Source organism: Rhinopithecus roxellana, chromosome 1 (assembly GCF_007565055.1).
Source record: "Rhinopithecus roxellana isolate Shanxi Qingling chromosome 1, ASM756505v1, whole genome shotgun sequence".
Taxonomy (NCBI): domain Eukaryota; kingdom Metazoa; phylum Chordata; class Mammalia; order Primates; family Cercopithecidae; genus Rhinopithecus; species Rhinopithecus roxellana.
The window spans coordinates 93,061,914-93,079,022 of record NC_044549.1 but is presented as its reverse complement, the minus strand read 5'-3'; the positions used below and the strand labels follow the sequence as shown (position 1 = coordinate 93,079,022).

Sequence of the window (17,109 nt, the reverse complement as noted above, 5' to 3'; positions counted from 1 at the left end):
TTCACAAAACAGCAAACACTCAAGGGGGCAAAACATCCACCAGAGTGTCCTGGGGCTTGTCAGCTTCACTGAGCTTTATGCTTGGCTTTGGCTGCTGGGTAGGTTTTGGGAGTTTGCTAGGGTGGCTGGCATGATGTTGCGGCGCCAGTTGCAAACATGGCTTTGCTGGAGGCAGTTTTATTACTCTTGACGCCGCCCAGCCTGTCAGTAAGACTAGGGAGTGCAAGGAAAGTTATTGCTTACCATGATGACCAAGGAAGCACTATTCCTGGCTTCTAGATATGGGCCTACTTTAGGGATACAGTGAAGAGAGAGCAGGTTGCAGCCACCAACACAAGAGTGAGTTTATTGACCACAATCCACTGGCCAGAGCCAGTGGGGGCAATTAGGACACCCAGGTTTCAATGTTAGTTCCATTGTGGCACTAGTTGTTGAATCTTAGACAAATCGCTTAAGTCTATGACCCTCACTTTTCTTTCTGCGAAATGAGAATTAAGAGCCTAGGAGCACTGTCAGGATTGAATGAGAGAATGTACATGAAATGCTCTTAAAAAGGTACAAAGCCCTGAACTTTGGTTCTAGAATAGGTTGCTGTTCCTTTTATTTAGTTTAATTCTTGCCCCCAAGCTCAGGGGGGAGAGAGGGGAGAAAGACTCGAGAAGAACTAGGTCATCTTTCTCAGCAACTTGGTTTGAGAGCTGAGTGAACAGCGGAGATGCTAAGCCCGGGCAAATCTAAGTACCAATCAAATGGTATCAGCAGTTTTTAAGGCTGAAGTTCAATGGCAGCAATCTTAGGTAGCAACTCCAGTTTCCCCAGCAAATACTGAGTTGGGTCAAATCAGTTACTTTCATCTAAAAATCTCCTCTTTGGGTCCTCTAGGGACACCCCCATTAATCCCCAATTCCTTACCCCCGCCCACTCTTAGATGATGCACATCTTGCTCATCTTTCTTTTAGTCTGGGGCCCTAAGTGCCTTTGCTGAAGTGAAGTTCTTCCGTGAGTCCACAGCCAGCTCAGGATGAGGCCAACTGGATCCCCACCAAAAGCACTTCTTTCTGAAACCACCAAAGTAATTGATAGACTTTAGAGTAAACTGCAGAGAAAAGAATCACTCTTGTTAAGACTGGGTAGGATCTGAAATTTGTTTAGTGGATGAAAGCCTTTTGCTTAGCTGAATGGAAAATCCGGAATAGGAGGAAAAACTAATTGAGAAATTTTGTTTTACTCTAATGAAGCACAACCAAGGAGGTGGATCTCATCCTCTATGCCTGAGACTCAGATCTCACTTCATAAAGCCCAGAATTCTCATGACTGTTTCTTGTGTAGACCTTGCCTAGTAGAAACTAAGTACCTTTGAATGGCTCATTTCAAATGCTTCCCTTTGTGTATGTGGATAGGAATACAAACTGCTATGAACGTACACATATATGTATGTATATATATCTATATACATGAGTGTGCACGTAAACTTCTTGATAGGAAAAATAGGACTTTGTTAATTCTATTTTATCCTGAGGGCAAAGCCCTTTACTTTTCACTTACACCTTTCTGTACTCTTTCAATTATAAAATGACCGTGTATTACTTTTATTTAAAAAGTTAATGAAAAGTCGGCTGGGCGTGGTGGCTCATGCCTGTAATCCCAGCACTTTGGGAGGCTGAAGTGGGCGGATCACGAGGTCAGGAGATCAGGATCATCCTAGCTAACATGGTGAAACCCCATCTCTACGAAAAATACAAAAAATTAGCTGGGCGAGGTGGCGGGCGCCTGCAGTCCCAGCTACTTGGGAGACTGAGACAGGAGAATGGTGTGAACACGGGAGGCGGAGCTTGCAGTGAGCAGAGATAGCGCCGCTGCACTCCACCCTGGGCGACAGAGTGAGACTCCATTTCAAAAAAAAAAAAAAGTTAACGAAAAGTATTAACGAAGAGTATGGAATGACATGGGAAATTGACTAAGTGAAAAGAATAGACATGGGATATATAGTATGCTTAGGAAAAATATTTGAAATAAATTAAATATTAATATATTTCCAAATTTTATTAAAAATAAAATGTGCCTTAAAATAGTAGATAAATAATCTGGGTGCAGTGGCTCATGCCTGCAATGCCAGCACTTTGGGAGACCGAGGCAGGTGGATCATCTGAGGTCAGGAGCTTGAGACCAGATTGGCCAACACGGTGAAACCCTGTCTCTACTAAAAATGCAAAAATTAGCTGGGTGTGGTGGTACATTCCTGTAATCCCAGCCACTAGGGAGGCTGAGGCAGGAGAGTCGCTTGAACCTGGGTGGAGGAAAACCCGGTTGTAGTGAGTGGAGATCATGCCACTGCAAGACAGAACGAGACTCCATTTCAAAAAATAAAATAAAATAAAATGAAGTAAAATAAAATACAAGAGAAATAATATCAACTGTTTTTCCAAAATGGTTTTTCAAAATTTAATATTTTTCTTCTGGCAAGCCTCTTATATACTGGAATCTCATCCTTTTTTGCTGAATTAAAGATACCAGAGAGTCAGGGATTAATTTAGGAAGTAGATTTGGTCAAGATATTAAACCATGCCAGGTAGTATATTTTTGTTCTATTAAACATAATATCGGCCAGGCACGGTGGCTCATGCCTGTAATCCCAGCACTTTGGGAGGCCGAGGCAGGTGGATCACTAGAGGTCAGGAGTTCGAGACTAGCCTGACCAATATGATGAAACCCCCGTCTCTACTAAAAATACAAAAATTAGCCGAGTGTGGTGGCATGTGCCTGTAATCCCAGCTACTCGGGAGGGTGAGACAGGAGAATCCCTTAAACCCAGGAGGTGGAGGTTGCAGTGAGCCGAGATCGTGCCATTGCACTCCTGCCTGGGCAACAAGAGTGAGACTTTGGCTCAAAAACAAAAAAACCAAAAAACAAACAAACAAACAACAACAATAAAAAGCCATAATATCAAGTAGTTATTTTAAAGCGAATCACAACTGGACCCTGGACTTACAGCTCCAAAGGTAAACTATGGGTATTGTGATCTATTTGCACCCTAGGCATTTAAAGGCCGGTATTCCGCATGATATAATGGTAGAGAGTGTAGAGTGTCTGAGCCAGCATGCCTGGTTCACAGTCCTGTCTCCATCTTTTGCTAGCCACGTGACCTCAGGCAAATGAGAAAACCTCTCAGTGCTTTGGTTTCCTCATTTGTAAAATGGTCCTTACTTCCCTGAATTGTTGTAAGGATTGAATAAATATGCATGAAGTGCTTAGAATACTGCCTGGCACACAGCAAATACTAAATAAATGTTTGCTGTTCTTATGACTACTGCACTATGCGCCTGATTTCAGAAACATTCTCCTTTCAACTGGACAACAAAAGATTGTGCTCTTTATAATACATTGTGCAGTTATACACAGTTTACCACTATCCCCTGATGGGTTTTTCACAGAGGATATACTGTAGAGTACATATAAAAAGCTCACCTGAAGTCCACTTCAATAGGAAAAATTGCCACTTAAAAAATTTTTTTATACAGAGAGATGAAAGTAAAACTTTCTTCTACTCATGAGAGGCTACTGAAAGTAAAGTTTAGATTGGGCGTGGTGGCTTATGCCTATAATCCCAGTGCTTTGGGGGACCAAGGCGAGAAGATCACTTGAGGTCAGGAATCTGAAACCAGCCTGGGCAACATAACGGGACCTCATCTCTACAAAAAAATTTTAAAAATTAGCAGGGCATGTTGGTGTGCCCCTGTAGTCCTGGCTACTCAGGGGGCTGAGGTGGGAGAATCACTTGAGCCCAACTGTAAAATGGCCATGTATTACTTTTATGAAGTAGCATGATCATAGCTTACTAACTGCAGTTAGAAGCTGCAGTGAGCTATGATCATGCAACTGCACTCCAGTCTGGGTGACAGAGTGAGGCCCTGTCTCACAAAAAAAAAAAAAAAAAAAAGGAAGAAAAAAAAGAAAAAAGTCACACTCAGTAAAAAATCTGGCTTTTGGAACTGGTTAGTCAGATCATGTACTTGCAGGGCCAAAAATACAACAAATTGCTAAATAACTAAATTTATTTCTATGTTGTGTGTTCGGTTCAGATTGCATTCTTAATCATAACCAACTACCTCACAAAGGTATCTGAAGGGAAGCCATCAGAGGAATCCACAGAAGAGAGTAGGTGGAGGTCAGTAGGTATTCCTTAATTCCTGACATCACGAAAGCAATTCAAAGTAGTATCTTACTGTTGGTGGGGCAGGAGCATGATTTGACCAGAAACACTTAGTAGTTCCTTCTCTACGTCAAGTAAGCATTGTCTTAAGCAAAGTCATACATGCCATTACTTACAGGAACCAAAGATTAGATTGGCCTCTAGTTTTCCTTTCTGGAAAGGAAAGAAAGAGACAAAGAAAAGAAAAAGGAGAAGAGGGCATTTGACTGGAAAAACTATATTGTTGAGGGAAGAAAGAGAAGATCCTGGGTTACTCATAACTTTCATATGCAAACTTATGATAGTCTTTCTTGGTACAGCGTTTTGCACGTGTAGAGGTGATTCATGGCATTATGCCATTGGCACTTAAAAAGTGACAAAGAACGCAGACTAATAAGGAAATCCAAAATTCTTTTGGCCATCCCACCATCATGCCACCCTCTTTCATAGAGGATCAAAAGACAAATCTTACCTCCACTGAGAATAATGACAGCAATAAATATTGCCAAGTCGCTGTCATCTAATTCCAGTGCATTGAACTTCACAGCAAACTCAAACTTGGGCTCCATAAAGTCACCAAAAGGCTTTCGCAGGCTCTTTAGAAACTCTCTTGTCATGAAGCCTTGGCCCTCGGATATGAGAACCCCATCTTTATTCATCAAGGAGGCCAGCATTGTGTAAATGATCTCATGGACTCCATATTTGAGGAGAGTTACTTGGTCGTTCAAGTCAAGATTTACGAAACCAGGAATGCTTTTGGCATACTCTGTGATCTCCTGCACAGCCTCCACGGAGCGAAACTGGCAGCCCTGAAAGATGCGGATGGCCACCTCTTTGCTCTGCTCCTGCAGCGGGGTGATGTGTTTGAACTTGATTTTATCTTCTCCCATCATTAAGGAATTCATGTCATAGATAACGAATGGCTGCAAAGAAAACAGGGAAAACATGGGTGACTTGGAGATTTCTAACTTAGTGAATGCCATCCCAGTTCAGAAAACTGTCTCTTTATGTAAACTTGCTTTGCTAACTAAAATCTTTAAAGCTGAAGATGCTTAATAATGAGAAAATACTCTCAAGTTCTTTTATTCATCTTAATTATCTTCTGGGACCAAACATATTTCACCAATTTTGGTCTTCTTTCCCTTTAATTTACACTATAACACTTTACCTATGACTGGCTAAGAATCCCAATTTCTTTTGTTTGGGGAGTCTTCACTGTTGATTTTTATATTTATTTGTTTATTTATTTTGTTTGTTTTTGACACAGAGTGTTGCTCTGCTGTCCAGCCTGAATTACAGTGGCATAATCAGGGTTCACTGCAACCTCCACCTCCCAGGTTCAAGCAATTCTCATGCCTCATCCTCCTGGGTAGCTGGGATTACAGGCACACACTGCCACACTCAGTTGGTTTTTGTATTTTTAGTACAGACAGGTTTTCACCATGTTGGCTAGGCTGGTCTTGAACTCCTGGCCTCAAGTGATCTGCCCGCCTTGGCCTCCCAAAGTGCTGGGATTACAGGCGTGAGCCACCATGCCCAGCCAATTGTTGATTTTTAAAATGATACAAAATCTACTGTTTATCTTGGCTTTCAATGAAATACACTTTTAACCTTCTTTCAATAAAAAATCATTTCAGCAACTCAGGGTTGAAAATACCCACTTGAACATAAAGCAACTTTACAGGCTTAAAACAATTTTTTTTTTCTTAATTTTTTTTCCTTTTCCTTTGTTCTCCTTCACAAGTAGTAATTTTTCAGTTTTAGATGAAATCCTCTCAGATCGCAAATGAAACTATGTGCACATAAAATATGCTTAACTATTAAAAAATCACTCTGAAAGCAGATTAGAGCTACTGAACCAAGAAAATGTCTATTTCTTTTTTTAATGCTCTGGAAGCCATCTATTTCACAAAGAGCAGATATAGAAGGCCTATAGGCGAATGCTGCAAAAAACCAGTTTTGAATTTATATTTTAAAATATCTGTCCTTACAGGTCAAATAATCAATAAAATACATGCCCCAGTTATTCAAGTTTGCAATAAGCTGCTTTCAAAAGTTAAGTCATTTGGTCATGACATTATCTCTCTCTCACTTCCCTTGTACAGAACTAACCAAAGTTTGTAGTCATTGAGAGATTCTCAAGGCTGCTCTAAGGGGCAACATTTTACTTACACCAGATACACTGAAAGACACATAAGGAGTTAAACCTTGAATCCTGTTCAAATACTTGTATACCTGAAAGCACTGGAAGAAGAGCTGAGAGTATCTGCATTCTAGCTTTGGTTCTGTGGTGAACTATGTGACTTAAGAAAAGTCATTTACCTTTCCTAGGCCTTAAATTTCTCAATCAGGGGTTTCCACCTCTTCTCCAGAGGAAATTCTAGTTGCATTTCTCAGAAGCAGGATGTGTGTGGGGAGTGGGCATATGTGTGGAGAGCTGTGAGTGTGCATGCACAACAAACATGAAGTCTCTGATGGACTAAAAGTAAACACTGTTTTGAGCAGAGATGCTGAGAATTCTCTCCTGAATGGGCACAGAGAAGGTGCATGAGTGGCCGTGGCAGCCGGCTTCAAGATGCACTGGTTGGAGATTCTATTCATATCTATGGAACACTATGATTTTCATCAAAAGATTAAGTTTGTTCTACACTGGAGGAAGTAACACCAACATTAAGGACTCTCAGATGTTAAATATATTTCCAAACTTGTACGTCACATCAACACCCTTCACTGGAGTTATTCTGGAAGTTTTTACTTTTGTTACAAAAAAATTCACTTCAACTGTACTACTTACCAAACTCCAAAAGGGGACAGATGTGAGGACCCCAGAACAGGTTTACCTGGTGGCTCTAATTTTTCAAGGGACCAAACTGTCCGTACCATATTTCTTAAACATTTCGCTTGGGTGGTTTTTTTCCTTTTTCTTTTTTTCTTTTCAGGATTAATATTATTAATGGGAGAAATAAAAGGGGGCAGAGCAAGTAACATCAATGAAAATTTACTGTATTTTTCCAGAATGTCAGATTCTAATTATGAGAAAAATTTGAATGGATAATGATGCTTTCACAGAACCTAGAGAAAACGTGTTTCTTTTTCCTACAGGCACTTTATAGTGTATTATAATTTATATTAATGAAATACTAACTTTCTTTTTCTAAAAAAAAATTATTTCATTTTTTGAGATGAGGTCTTGCTATGTTGCCCGGGCTGGTCTTGAACTCCTGGGTTCAAACAATCGTCCTGCTTTGGCCTCCCTAAGTGCGTGCTAGGATTACAGGTGTGAGCCACCACAACTAGCCTTTATTGGCTTTCTTTAATGTCATGAGAAAATGATGGTCTGGACACCTGAAAAGACCAACTGCACATGCAGGAGTACAAATAACATGAATACAAAATCATCGCCTTTTCACATGTGGAAAGACTGTACCCAGAACTGCCCACTTCAACTTTCAGATGAGCTTCTGCTCAACCATTTGGCTTCTTGGCACAGAACATATGCATGAAATTCTTTCACCTCCATGTAAGTGATTTATCTGGAACTATGCCCTGATAAATCACCCTTGTCACTCTTCCCCTTTACTTCCCCTGTCCCCTCATATAAAGCTCCAGGTTCCTGTTTTCGAAACTCTGTAATAGTTGAACACAGGGCACAAAATCCTGCTAATTTTCTCTCCCAATTTAACAACAATGTGACTTTAACCCCTTGGCAATTGATGTTGGTCAGGATTTCCTGGCAGTAAATACTCAAGGACAGAGAGAGGAATCAGCACCCCACCATCATGCCAAACCATTTCAGTTTTTTTTTTTTTTTTTTTTTTTGAGATGGAGTTTCGCTCCTGTTGCCCAGGCTGGAGTGCAATGGTGCGATCTAGGCTCACTACAACCTCCACCTCCCGGGTTCAAGTGATTCTCCTCAGCCTCCAGAGTAGCTGGGATTACAGGCACCCACCACCACGGCCGGCTATTTTTTTTTTTTTTTTTTAGTAGAGATGGGGTTTCGCCATGTTGGCCAGGCTGGTCTTGAACTCCTGGCCTCAGGTGATCCACCCACCTTGGCCTCACAAAGTGATGGGATTACAGGCATGGGCCACTGCGCCAGGCTCCATTTCAGCTTTTTCAGTCCTTTCTGCATTCTGAAGAAGAGGTGAACTAGCAGAGAATTCTGGGTGTTGACATGCAAATGAACACCAGTTGTTTTTTTTTTTTCCTAGTCATATCTGATTATACTGTTTTCACTGCATTTCTGAAGGCTGCATAGATTCTTTCTGTGTCAAACTGCAAGAGAGATCCCTGGGTGGGCGTGGTCTGCCTTTCTTTGCAACCAATTCACCAATTCTTAGATTGCAGACAGTTCACTTAGGCGTTACTTTCATATTTCACAGGGAACCTCCTTACCTTCAAACCTAGAAGAGAAGATCGTGGCCAGCCTGCTTCATGGAGAGAGAACCTTTTAAAACCCTGGTCAAATTTGGTCTGCATAATTTTATATTGAATCATTAATTTAACATGACATTTGGTACAATGTGGTACAATGTTCCATACAAAATGTACTGCACTTCCACGGCCGTGTTTTTGTATTTTTTACAAAGCAAAGTGGAGTCCTTACACTTTCCATCAGCTTGGACAGTATTATCCAAAGATTGCCATTATAGCAGCCATATCATTCTCAAATTTTGTCTTAATGATTTAACACTTCTAGTTTGGGGCTAATAGTGTATTTATCTTCAGACCCTACATCAAATGGCTGGGTAAGCGTCCCTCCTTAACAGGAAGGAAAGCTTAATTACAACTAGGACATGATGGGGTGAATTCAGGTTTTGTGGTACATAAAATGTACACAGTAGTGGGGCCTCTCTAAGGAAGGCATTACAAATTATGAGAATAAAATTGCTTGGGCCCTTCCCCAAGCACTGGAAGGAGCTCTGCACAAGGGAAGGGCCCCATGAAGCTTCATTAGCTTCACAGCGGATCTGTCACTGGTCATTGTGTGCTTGTGCTTTTCATATACTGGACAGACCAGAACAGAATGAAGAAAGCTGCACTTGAACCCAGTGTCTTTCCAGGAAAGCAAAAAGATTTCTGTTAGGAGAAATCAATTTTTTGAGGGATACATCAAATATAATTAATTTTGATATATTTAAATTTTCAATATTTTGACACATTTTGAGTTTCAATTTTGACATATTTTGATTTTCAAAAATATATTTTGATTTTCAGAATGGGATTAAAAGTACTGTTTTATATAGATTAGTAAATTCAATTATGGCATGCTTCCTACGTAGAATACAAAGACAATGGGGGAAATGGGATTAATGATGAAAATAGAGTAATTCATTTTTTTAACCTTTTTGAATGGAGAAATAGAACAGCACTGTTCCTAAGAAATCCAATAACATCAGCATTTTAACATGAGTTATGAAAGGTATTATACATGAATGCTCTATGTTTATAATCCTTTTGAGTAACAAAATAGCAAGCTAAGGAATTTTCATAAACATGAAAATCACTCAAAAAGCACAGGGTATTCTGGGTGACTTTTCTAATTTGGCAGATTGAATGAGTGTAGTCAACCCCCCCACCCTCTCTCAAACAATCACTTGAGGTAACCCTGTCAGAGTAAAAACTGGCTTGGAAAAATGTGGGCCTCATCGAGTGCGGCTTTCCTGATGTTCCTAGTTTTACCAGGGCAAAATACTGAATTCTTAGGGCTCATCTTCTTCATTTTGTTTCCTTCTTCCTTTTTATACATCTGACTTTCATCACGGTTCTCCTCGGTTAGCTACAATCCAAAACTCATTGGTTTGGTTTCCTCAGCCTCTTGTTGGTTTCTGCCCGTTGTTCCTGTTTCTCTCTTGTTGAGAACCATGAGATTTATAGGACATAAGGGGTCTTCAGAAATAATCTGCCCCATCATTCTCTGACTAATGAATAAACGGAAGCCAGAGACATTCCAAAGTCAAAGTGCCATTTATAGCAAACCAGGAACTAGAACCTAAGCCTGATTCTGGGTTGAGAACTTTTCCCTTTCCATTGCTTTCTATAGGACTTCCTCACTTCTTTTTTTCCTTTTAAAATGATTATTCTAGGATGAACTGGAGATTTTAAACTAACGCTCTTACATGCTGGGGTCTTGGGGCAATGCCTTTTGAATGACTGTTTCCTAGAGGTGCTGGTGGAGTGCTGTGTGTGATAGAAGTGAAGTTTGAAAGCTGTCAAAGATACTCTGCTTTCCTGCAGGGTTTGGAGATTTAAGACAAACAAATGAAAACTTAACATGAAGAATGATTCACACTGTAATGAACTAGCACATAACCACAGCTCTTAAAAAAATCAATTGCCAGTCAAAGAGTTATTCAGCAGGCAAGCAAGGGTACTGGCCAACTGAGTCCAGCCATTGGAAAAAAAATCCAAGTGCTTTTCTTTTTAACTCTAAAAATATTATTTTTAACTTATTCTCTGAAAGAAACTGGTTCAGATCTTTTATATCTTTAGCTATTCCTGACAGTACTGGTAATAGAAGAATTTATTTTATTAATATTGATAGATGGATGAATGATCCCAGAAGCCTAACTTCTCCAGCAGCCCCAGAAACGAATTGGCACTACTATCCTGATTTTATTTCTACTGGGGTCCCTAAGCCCCTTTCTCTGAGGATTCTGCCTGATGTCTTTCCTTTGGGAAGCAAATTCCAGCTCACTTGGGCTTTTCCAGAGATAAAGGGAAAAGAGCCCATATGTTGTTTAGCTGTAAGTGTAGGATTTAACAGGACAGATACCTTTCCAATAGCTTTGAGTCACTGGGTTTGATGGCCATTGTAAATTTCAGAATGCACAAACTTAAATGGGTAAGGAAATGTTTTCATACAAGTTTACATTTCCATATTGATTTTATTCTTCACTAGTTTCATATTTCACACACTATTTAGAAAGACCATTTTTTCCAATGGCACCAGTTTGCTCTTATAATTATAAAAACAGTGACTCTACATGTACCTACCATAAACAATGTGATGCTTTGGAACCCAAAGTCCAATATAGCACAAATAAAGAGTTTTATTCTTTATTTGCAGATAGAGTGCAGCCAGAGCTTCGCCATCTCTTAGATACGGGGTGAAAAGTTGGCAGGCACATCAAGCGTTTTTCTATTTATTGTTTTATGACAAACCATGGCACTGAAAATGGTTTTTGAAAACCACTGTTTATTTTCACCAACAAACATGGGATCATGTGACAATGACACACCCAGTGTGATCATCACACCAGGGTAATAGTCAAACACTGGGCACTTCCAAAGTCCATTCAGTTATCAAACTGCCTTCATGAAACAGAGCACCTAGTTCTGGCATATGCATGGTTTTCAGAGTGCAGAAAGACCTCTTAAATAAGGGGCCTTGGCTGGAGCAAGCCACTGAAAGGGAAATCGGTTGTGGGGACAGTCAGTTCCATCCTACTTAGGATGGTTAAAAGGTCTATTGCTCCTAAAATTTCTTGTCCAGCAATCCATAGCTGACAATTCCATATCCCATCTTTTCCTGGCCCTAAGCCTAAAATTCCCAAGCATATTCTTATTTAGGCAAAACAATGAAAAGTAGGGCATCCTATACCAAGGACATGATGTTAAAGTTGGTAGAAGGGGAGCAGGGGAATTCAGTTTATCCATTTTGAAAGGTGCAAGTGGCCCTAGGGAATAAGATCCAGGAGAAGGAAGTTTAGATGGGGAGGGGAAGGAGTCCTGGTCTGCCTGGAGGCAAACGCTGAGCAGGCAGCAGGCATTCTACAATAGGCAATGGTGAAATTGAGGAGAATGATACATTTAAAGAATGGCCTCTTGAATCAAGTCATTTCCTTTTCCAAAGGTTCTGGGTAACTGGTAACCCACTATTCTGAGTAGCCTCCCCCAGCCTTGGCCTAACCAACACTAATGACATCAGTCTCAAGCAGGGTGTATAAGAAACGCAAATTGCTCTGCTGCACAGCCATAGCCACTTTTGTATACCTCCCACCCTCTCAAGAGTCCACATTTCTGCAAAACTTTTCCTATCAATGCAAATCTTAACTTTCATGAGTCCTGGCCAAGAGATAACATAACACCCCTGAGAGAGATGCTATCAAATGAATAACATGACCATGTAGATAAAGAACAAATCTCTAGTCGCATTGGAAATCACATTTTGTTTTTTTTTTCCTTTCCCATATTCCTCTCTGAACTGTTTCTTTCCACTAGTGTTTAATTTGATTTTGCAAGATAAGGAGAAGAGAGGGTGCCAAACAACTGTAGTTTAGTTTTGTGTCATCAGTGAACGGATTATTTTAATTTGGCCCAGTCTCTCTTTTTCCAGATCCTGCCTGAATCCAGATCATCAATAATGTGCAGTTTGGTAAGCAAATATTGGGCTAGTTAGAGGCCCTCTGTTGAAAGTCCACATTTCAAAGGGCATAGGCAACCATGTTTAATTCAATTAAGCAAATATAGTCTGAGTAACTATTAGGGGCAAGACCCAGTCCTAGTTACTGGAAGAAAATGACAAACGCTTGGCCTCTGAACTTGAAAAGCCCATAATCAAGTATTTTGTAGCCCTTTCCTTTAAATAACTTAATACCTGTTTATTCCATAAAGAACCTCCTTATTTTTTAACTCAAAGATTTAGAGCCAAGGAGTCAACTGGAGTGAGGTATCTTGAGTGTGTCCTCCGGTGACACAGATAAGAGCACGTTGGACACCAGTAGTGTAATTTTAAGTTCTTGACCACCGAGGCTTTTTTTTTTCAGTCTTTTGCCTGACTTTCTGGTACTACTAAGTTGACAGGATTTCTAATAAGGATTGTAGGTACGAATTGGAGGATGAAAAGAAGGTGAGAAAGCAGTTGATGAAAACTAACCATGGCTGGTGGCTCACACCTGTAATACCAGCTCTTTGGGAGGCTAAGGTGGGAGGACTGCTTGAGCCCAGAGTTCAAGGCCAGCCTGGCCAATATAACAAGGCACTGCCGCCTGGGCAACAGAGCAAAACCCCACCTCAAAAAAAAAAAAAAAAAAAAAAAAAAGAAAACTAACCAAAACTGTAGATAGTTTGCTTTAGGGCTCTTTCCTTTTCAGCAATCCTTTTATTTTTTTCTTCCTGGATATGAATGGTTTATTTTCTGTAGTCCAATCAGCTACGCAGAGGTCTTCATTTGTTTTTGATTTGCTATGGCCAATTTTCTCATTGAATGAATGAGCTTTATGATCACCAGTGTTGTGCAGTCCTGTGCATGTAAAAGCCAGAAGTCCTAGTCAAGGACTTTTGTAATTTGAAAAGAACCGAAACAGCACAAATTTTTTCCAATTGTGAATATATTAGGACAGCAGATGAGGTGAAAAATTCCTACTGTTCTAAAAACTGAGAAAAAACAACCACAGAAAGTTTTCTCAGAGCGAAGCTTTCTCAGTGTGTTATGTCTCCCTGGCTCACTGACAGCAAATGGGAAAGACTAGCTTCCTAAAGTACTGCGCTGAGGGGCTAGCATGCTACAAATCTTCTGAACTAGAGGCCAGAAAACCTGCATTATAGTCCCAGGTCTTCTACACACTTGCTGTGGGGTCTTAGGGCAAAATGTTTAACCTCTCTGGACTTTATTTTCCTCATCTCTAAAATAAAGAGGATAATAATAGCAGTAGTCAGGTGGCAATGTGACTCAAACCTAATAAATGTGCAAGGTTTTTTTATACCGTAAAGAATTGAATCCAGGTATATTAATGTTGAGGTATTAAAGACCTATTTGCAAATCGGAAAACTCTTTGTCCTTATCAGTGTATGGCTCTATGCCACAAGTTTCCTTTTTCTATTAACTGATTCTCTTACTAAATGGTTTAGCTAAACAGAAGAACCACCATCTTGAGATAGTCATCAAAATACATGAAAGGTTAATGAGATTTTCCCCACAATATATTTGAATAGGAGAAAAGTTACACATATCTATCAAATAATTGCATAGCTCTCTGGGAGGTGTTCACGTGAAAATAAATGAGTGCATACAAGGGCTTTCCATGGTTGGGACAGCGTCTTCTGAGTGTGTTCTGCAGTTCTTACAGCCCTAGGAGCATTGTGCAGACATCAGAATCAAAGCCAAACCCTGTCGTTAAAAACTGAGCTACAAGGCCGGGCGCGGTGGCTGCGCCTGTAATTACAGCACTTTGGGAGACTGAGGCGGGCAGATCATGAGGTCAGGAGATCAAGACCATCCTGGCCAACATAGTGAAACCCCATGTTTACTAAAACTACAAAAAAATTAGCTGGGCATGGTGGTGTGCACCAGCTACTCAGGAGGCTGAGGCAGGAGAATTGCTTGAACCAGGGAGGTGGAGGTTGCAGTGAGCCGAGATCGCACCACTGCACTCCGGCCTGGCAACAGAGCGAGACTATCTCAAACAAATATATAAATAAATAACAAACAACAAAAACAAAAACTGAGGTACAGAGACATGATCTAGGTCATCCAAGCTGATGGCAGAATTGGGACTAGAATTCAGGCACAATTTTATTCTATAATTCCATGTTGTTTTCTCAGTTTCCAGTCAGGGAAGAGCTCTGCTGCTTGGAAAACCTAACTTAGTAACAGTTACAACCCATTCTGGGTTTTCTAAATGGTGCTGCTCAATGAGTGAACAGATGTTGGAGAGTCCACTGGAGTGGCCCAGGTAGCTCAAAGCCTTGCAGAAGATAAAATTCCATATGTAATAAAAGGACAGAGCTTCTAGTTGCCCCGGAATAATCAAGAATGCTACAAGGAAAGAAAGGTAACCTAATATCTAGAATCTATTTTATGCCCCATGTTGAACTTCCCTAAGAGGTAACTCTAGACCAGCCTGACCAACATGGCGAAACCCCCCTCTACTGAAAATACAAAAATTAGCCGGGCATGGTAGTGCATGCCTGTAATCCTAGCTACTCGGGATGCTGAGGCATGATAATCGCTTGAACCTGGGAGGCAGAGGTTGTGGTGAGCTGAGATTGTGCTACTGCATTCCAGCCTGGGTGACAAAGCGAGATGACATCCCCCCCCCACAAAAAAAAGGTAACTCTGGTAGTTCTCCTGAAAGGTGAAATAGTGGGATTCAATACATTTTCTAAATCTAGGTCAGGCTGTTCCCAGAGAAAAGCAAGGCTGCTTGAATGAATATTGCTGTGGCCAGTTATTTTGATGCCGAGAAAAGAGATGGATTCTAAAAGAGGGTGATAGGCTGAGGGGGCTTAAGTTCATTCATTAAAGTTAGGATGACCAATACATTCTAACACTATTCTCAAAGACTTTATGGACTTTTCTCCCTCTTCAAAATAATGTTTACTTACGCTATCTGAAAACACTTCCTGCGTTTCAGACTCAGTCTGCAATATGTTAACAGCCAACAGTTGAACAACATTCTGCATGTGCATTCATAGCACAGTAAACCATTTACTCAAAGAAACAGAAACCCAAAACAACTCCCCGCCTCCCCCAATGAAGACAGCAGAAGAGAACTAACTGATTTGTCTGTTGTCTTTCCTGTCAAGATCGCCCTCGCCTTTGCTTTGGTCAGCGGGAAGGACTTTATGTATGAGTCATACAAATGTTTTGCCAGGGCCCGGAGGTCAGCGGACTCTGGGTTCAGCTGGTCGATATCACTGGAGATCTCCGCCAACAGCTTCTCCTTCTCGGCTTGTGGCATCCGCCCAAACCTGATGGCTATAGAGGAAGAGGAACGACAGGATGAATCATTGGATTACTACTGCTCTGAACATACACTGTGCTCTCCCAGCCCTCGTTCCCACACAGTAGAAGCATCTCCTCCTCCACTGCTCTCGAGTTCTGGTTTCTGTCTACCAGTTTGCTCATGTTTTTATAAAAGTAGCACAGACCATCAGTAAAAATTAAACTGTTCACTTTAATTTTTAAAAGTTAATGCATAATCCTGCTGAGAAAGCAAAAGAATTCAAGAGTTTAGCAAAGGGAGGAAAGTATGTCGACTTAAACGTGAAATAATTGAGAACTAACTCCTATTCATCCCTCAAGACCCAATTCAAAGGTCACCTTCTTTGCATCCCCAGCACTTGACCTAAGGTCAGGGCACCAGAAGGATCAACACATTTCACAAATTAAAATACGAAACTGTGCAGAATTCAAAGTTGTACAGACACAGGCTTTGTTCTCAGGGAGTTTGTATGATCTGTTTGTCTCTGTTAAAAAGAAATACGGATGGTGCTTTATCACATCTTACTAGTCCAGAGAGCACTTTTACAGAAGCCATAGTTATCTCCCAACTCTCCAGAGTTACCACTTAATGATGTTTGTCAGAAAGACAAACTGGCAGCCTGTAGGGTGAGGAAGTGTGAAAAAAGGTAATGAAAGAAAGAAAAGCAACAAGGAAAATGTAAGAGGGGTTAGTGGGGACTAGTGTGGGGAAAAAATAAACTGTAACTTTTCAACTCAGATATGTTTTCTTTCCTTCTTACCAACATGTTCAGCAAAATATTATTTTGAATCATGTTCCTTTGGGGGCACACTTTAGGTTCTATGTTTCCCATAATAAGGGTACCTGGCCATCATGTCCACTGTTCCCCATGCATACATAGCTCTGTTCTTACACTCACGACATGGTATCACAGCCATGTGTTTTTATGGTGATCGGCTTCACTAGACTATATGCTCCTTGAGCGCGGAGACTGTCATATTCGTTTACGTCTCTAGCAAGACTCTGTCTCTGCTGAATCCCAGAACAAAGAGATGGCTCTTTTATTTTATTTTATTATTTTGAGATGGAGTCTTGCTCTGTCACCCAGGCTGGAGTGCAGTGGCACAATCCCAGCTCACTGCAACCTCCACCTCCTGGGTTCAAGCGATTCTCCTGCCTCAGCCTCCCGAGTAGCTGGGATTACAAGGGGTGCGCCACCATGCCTGGCTCAGT

At 40.8% G+C, this 17,109-nt stretch overlaps 1 protein-coding gene across 6 annotated transcripts in view; it reads right to left on the bottom strand.

The window, feature by feature from the left end:
• PPARG (peroxisome proliferator activated receptor gamma) overlaps positions 1-17,109 on the bottom strand; it is a 148,801-nt gene that overhangs the window by 12,832 nt on the left and 118,860 nt on the right. For 5 of the 6 annotated variants that reach the window (XM_030928015.1, XM_030928014.1, XM_030928017.1 and 2 more), the window contains 2 exons: positions 15,691-15,890; positions 4,662-5,112 (listed from right to left, as the gene is read on the bottom strand). In XM_030928015.1, coding sequence (XP_030783875.1) covers positions 4,662-5,112; positions 15,691-15,890 — 651 coding nt within the window. The remainder of the gene's footprint in view (positions 1-4,661; positions 5,113-15,690; positions 15,891-17,109) is intronic. The other variant, XM_030928023.1, reaches the window with a different exon arrangement.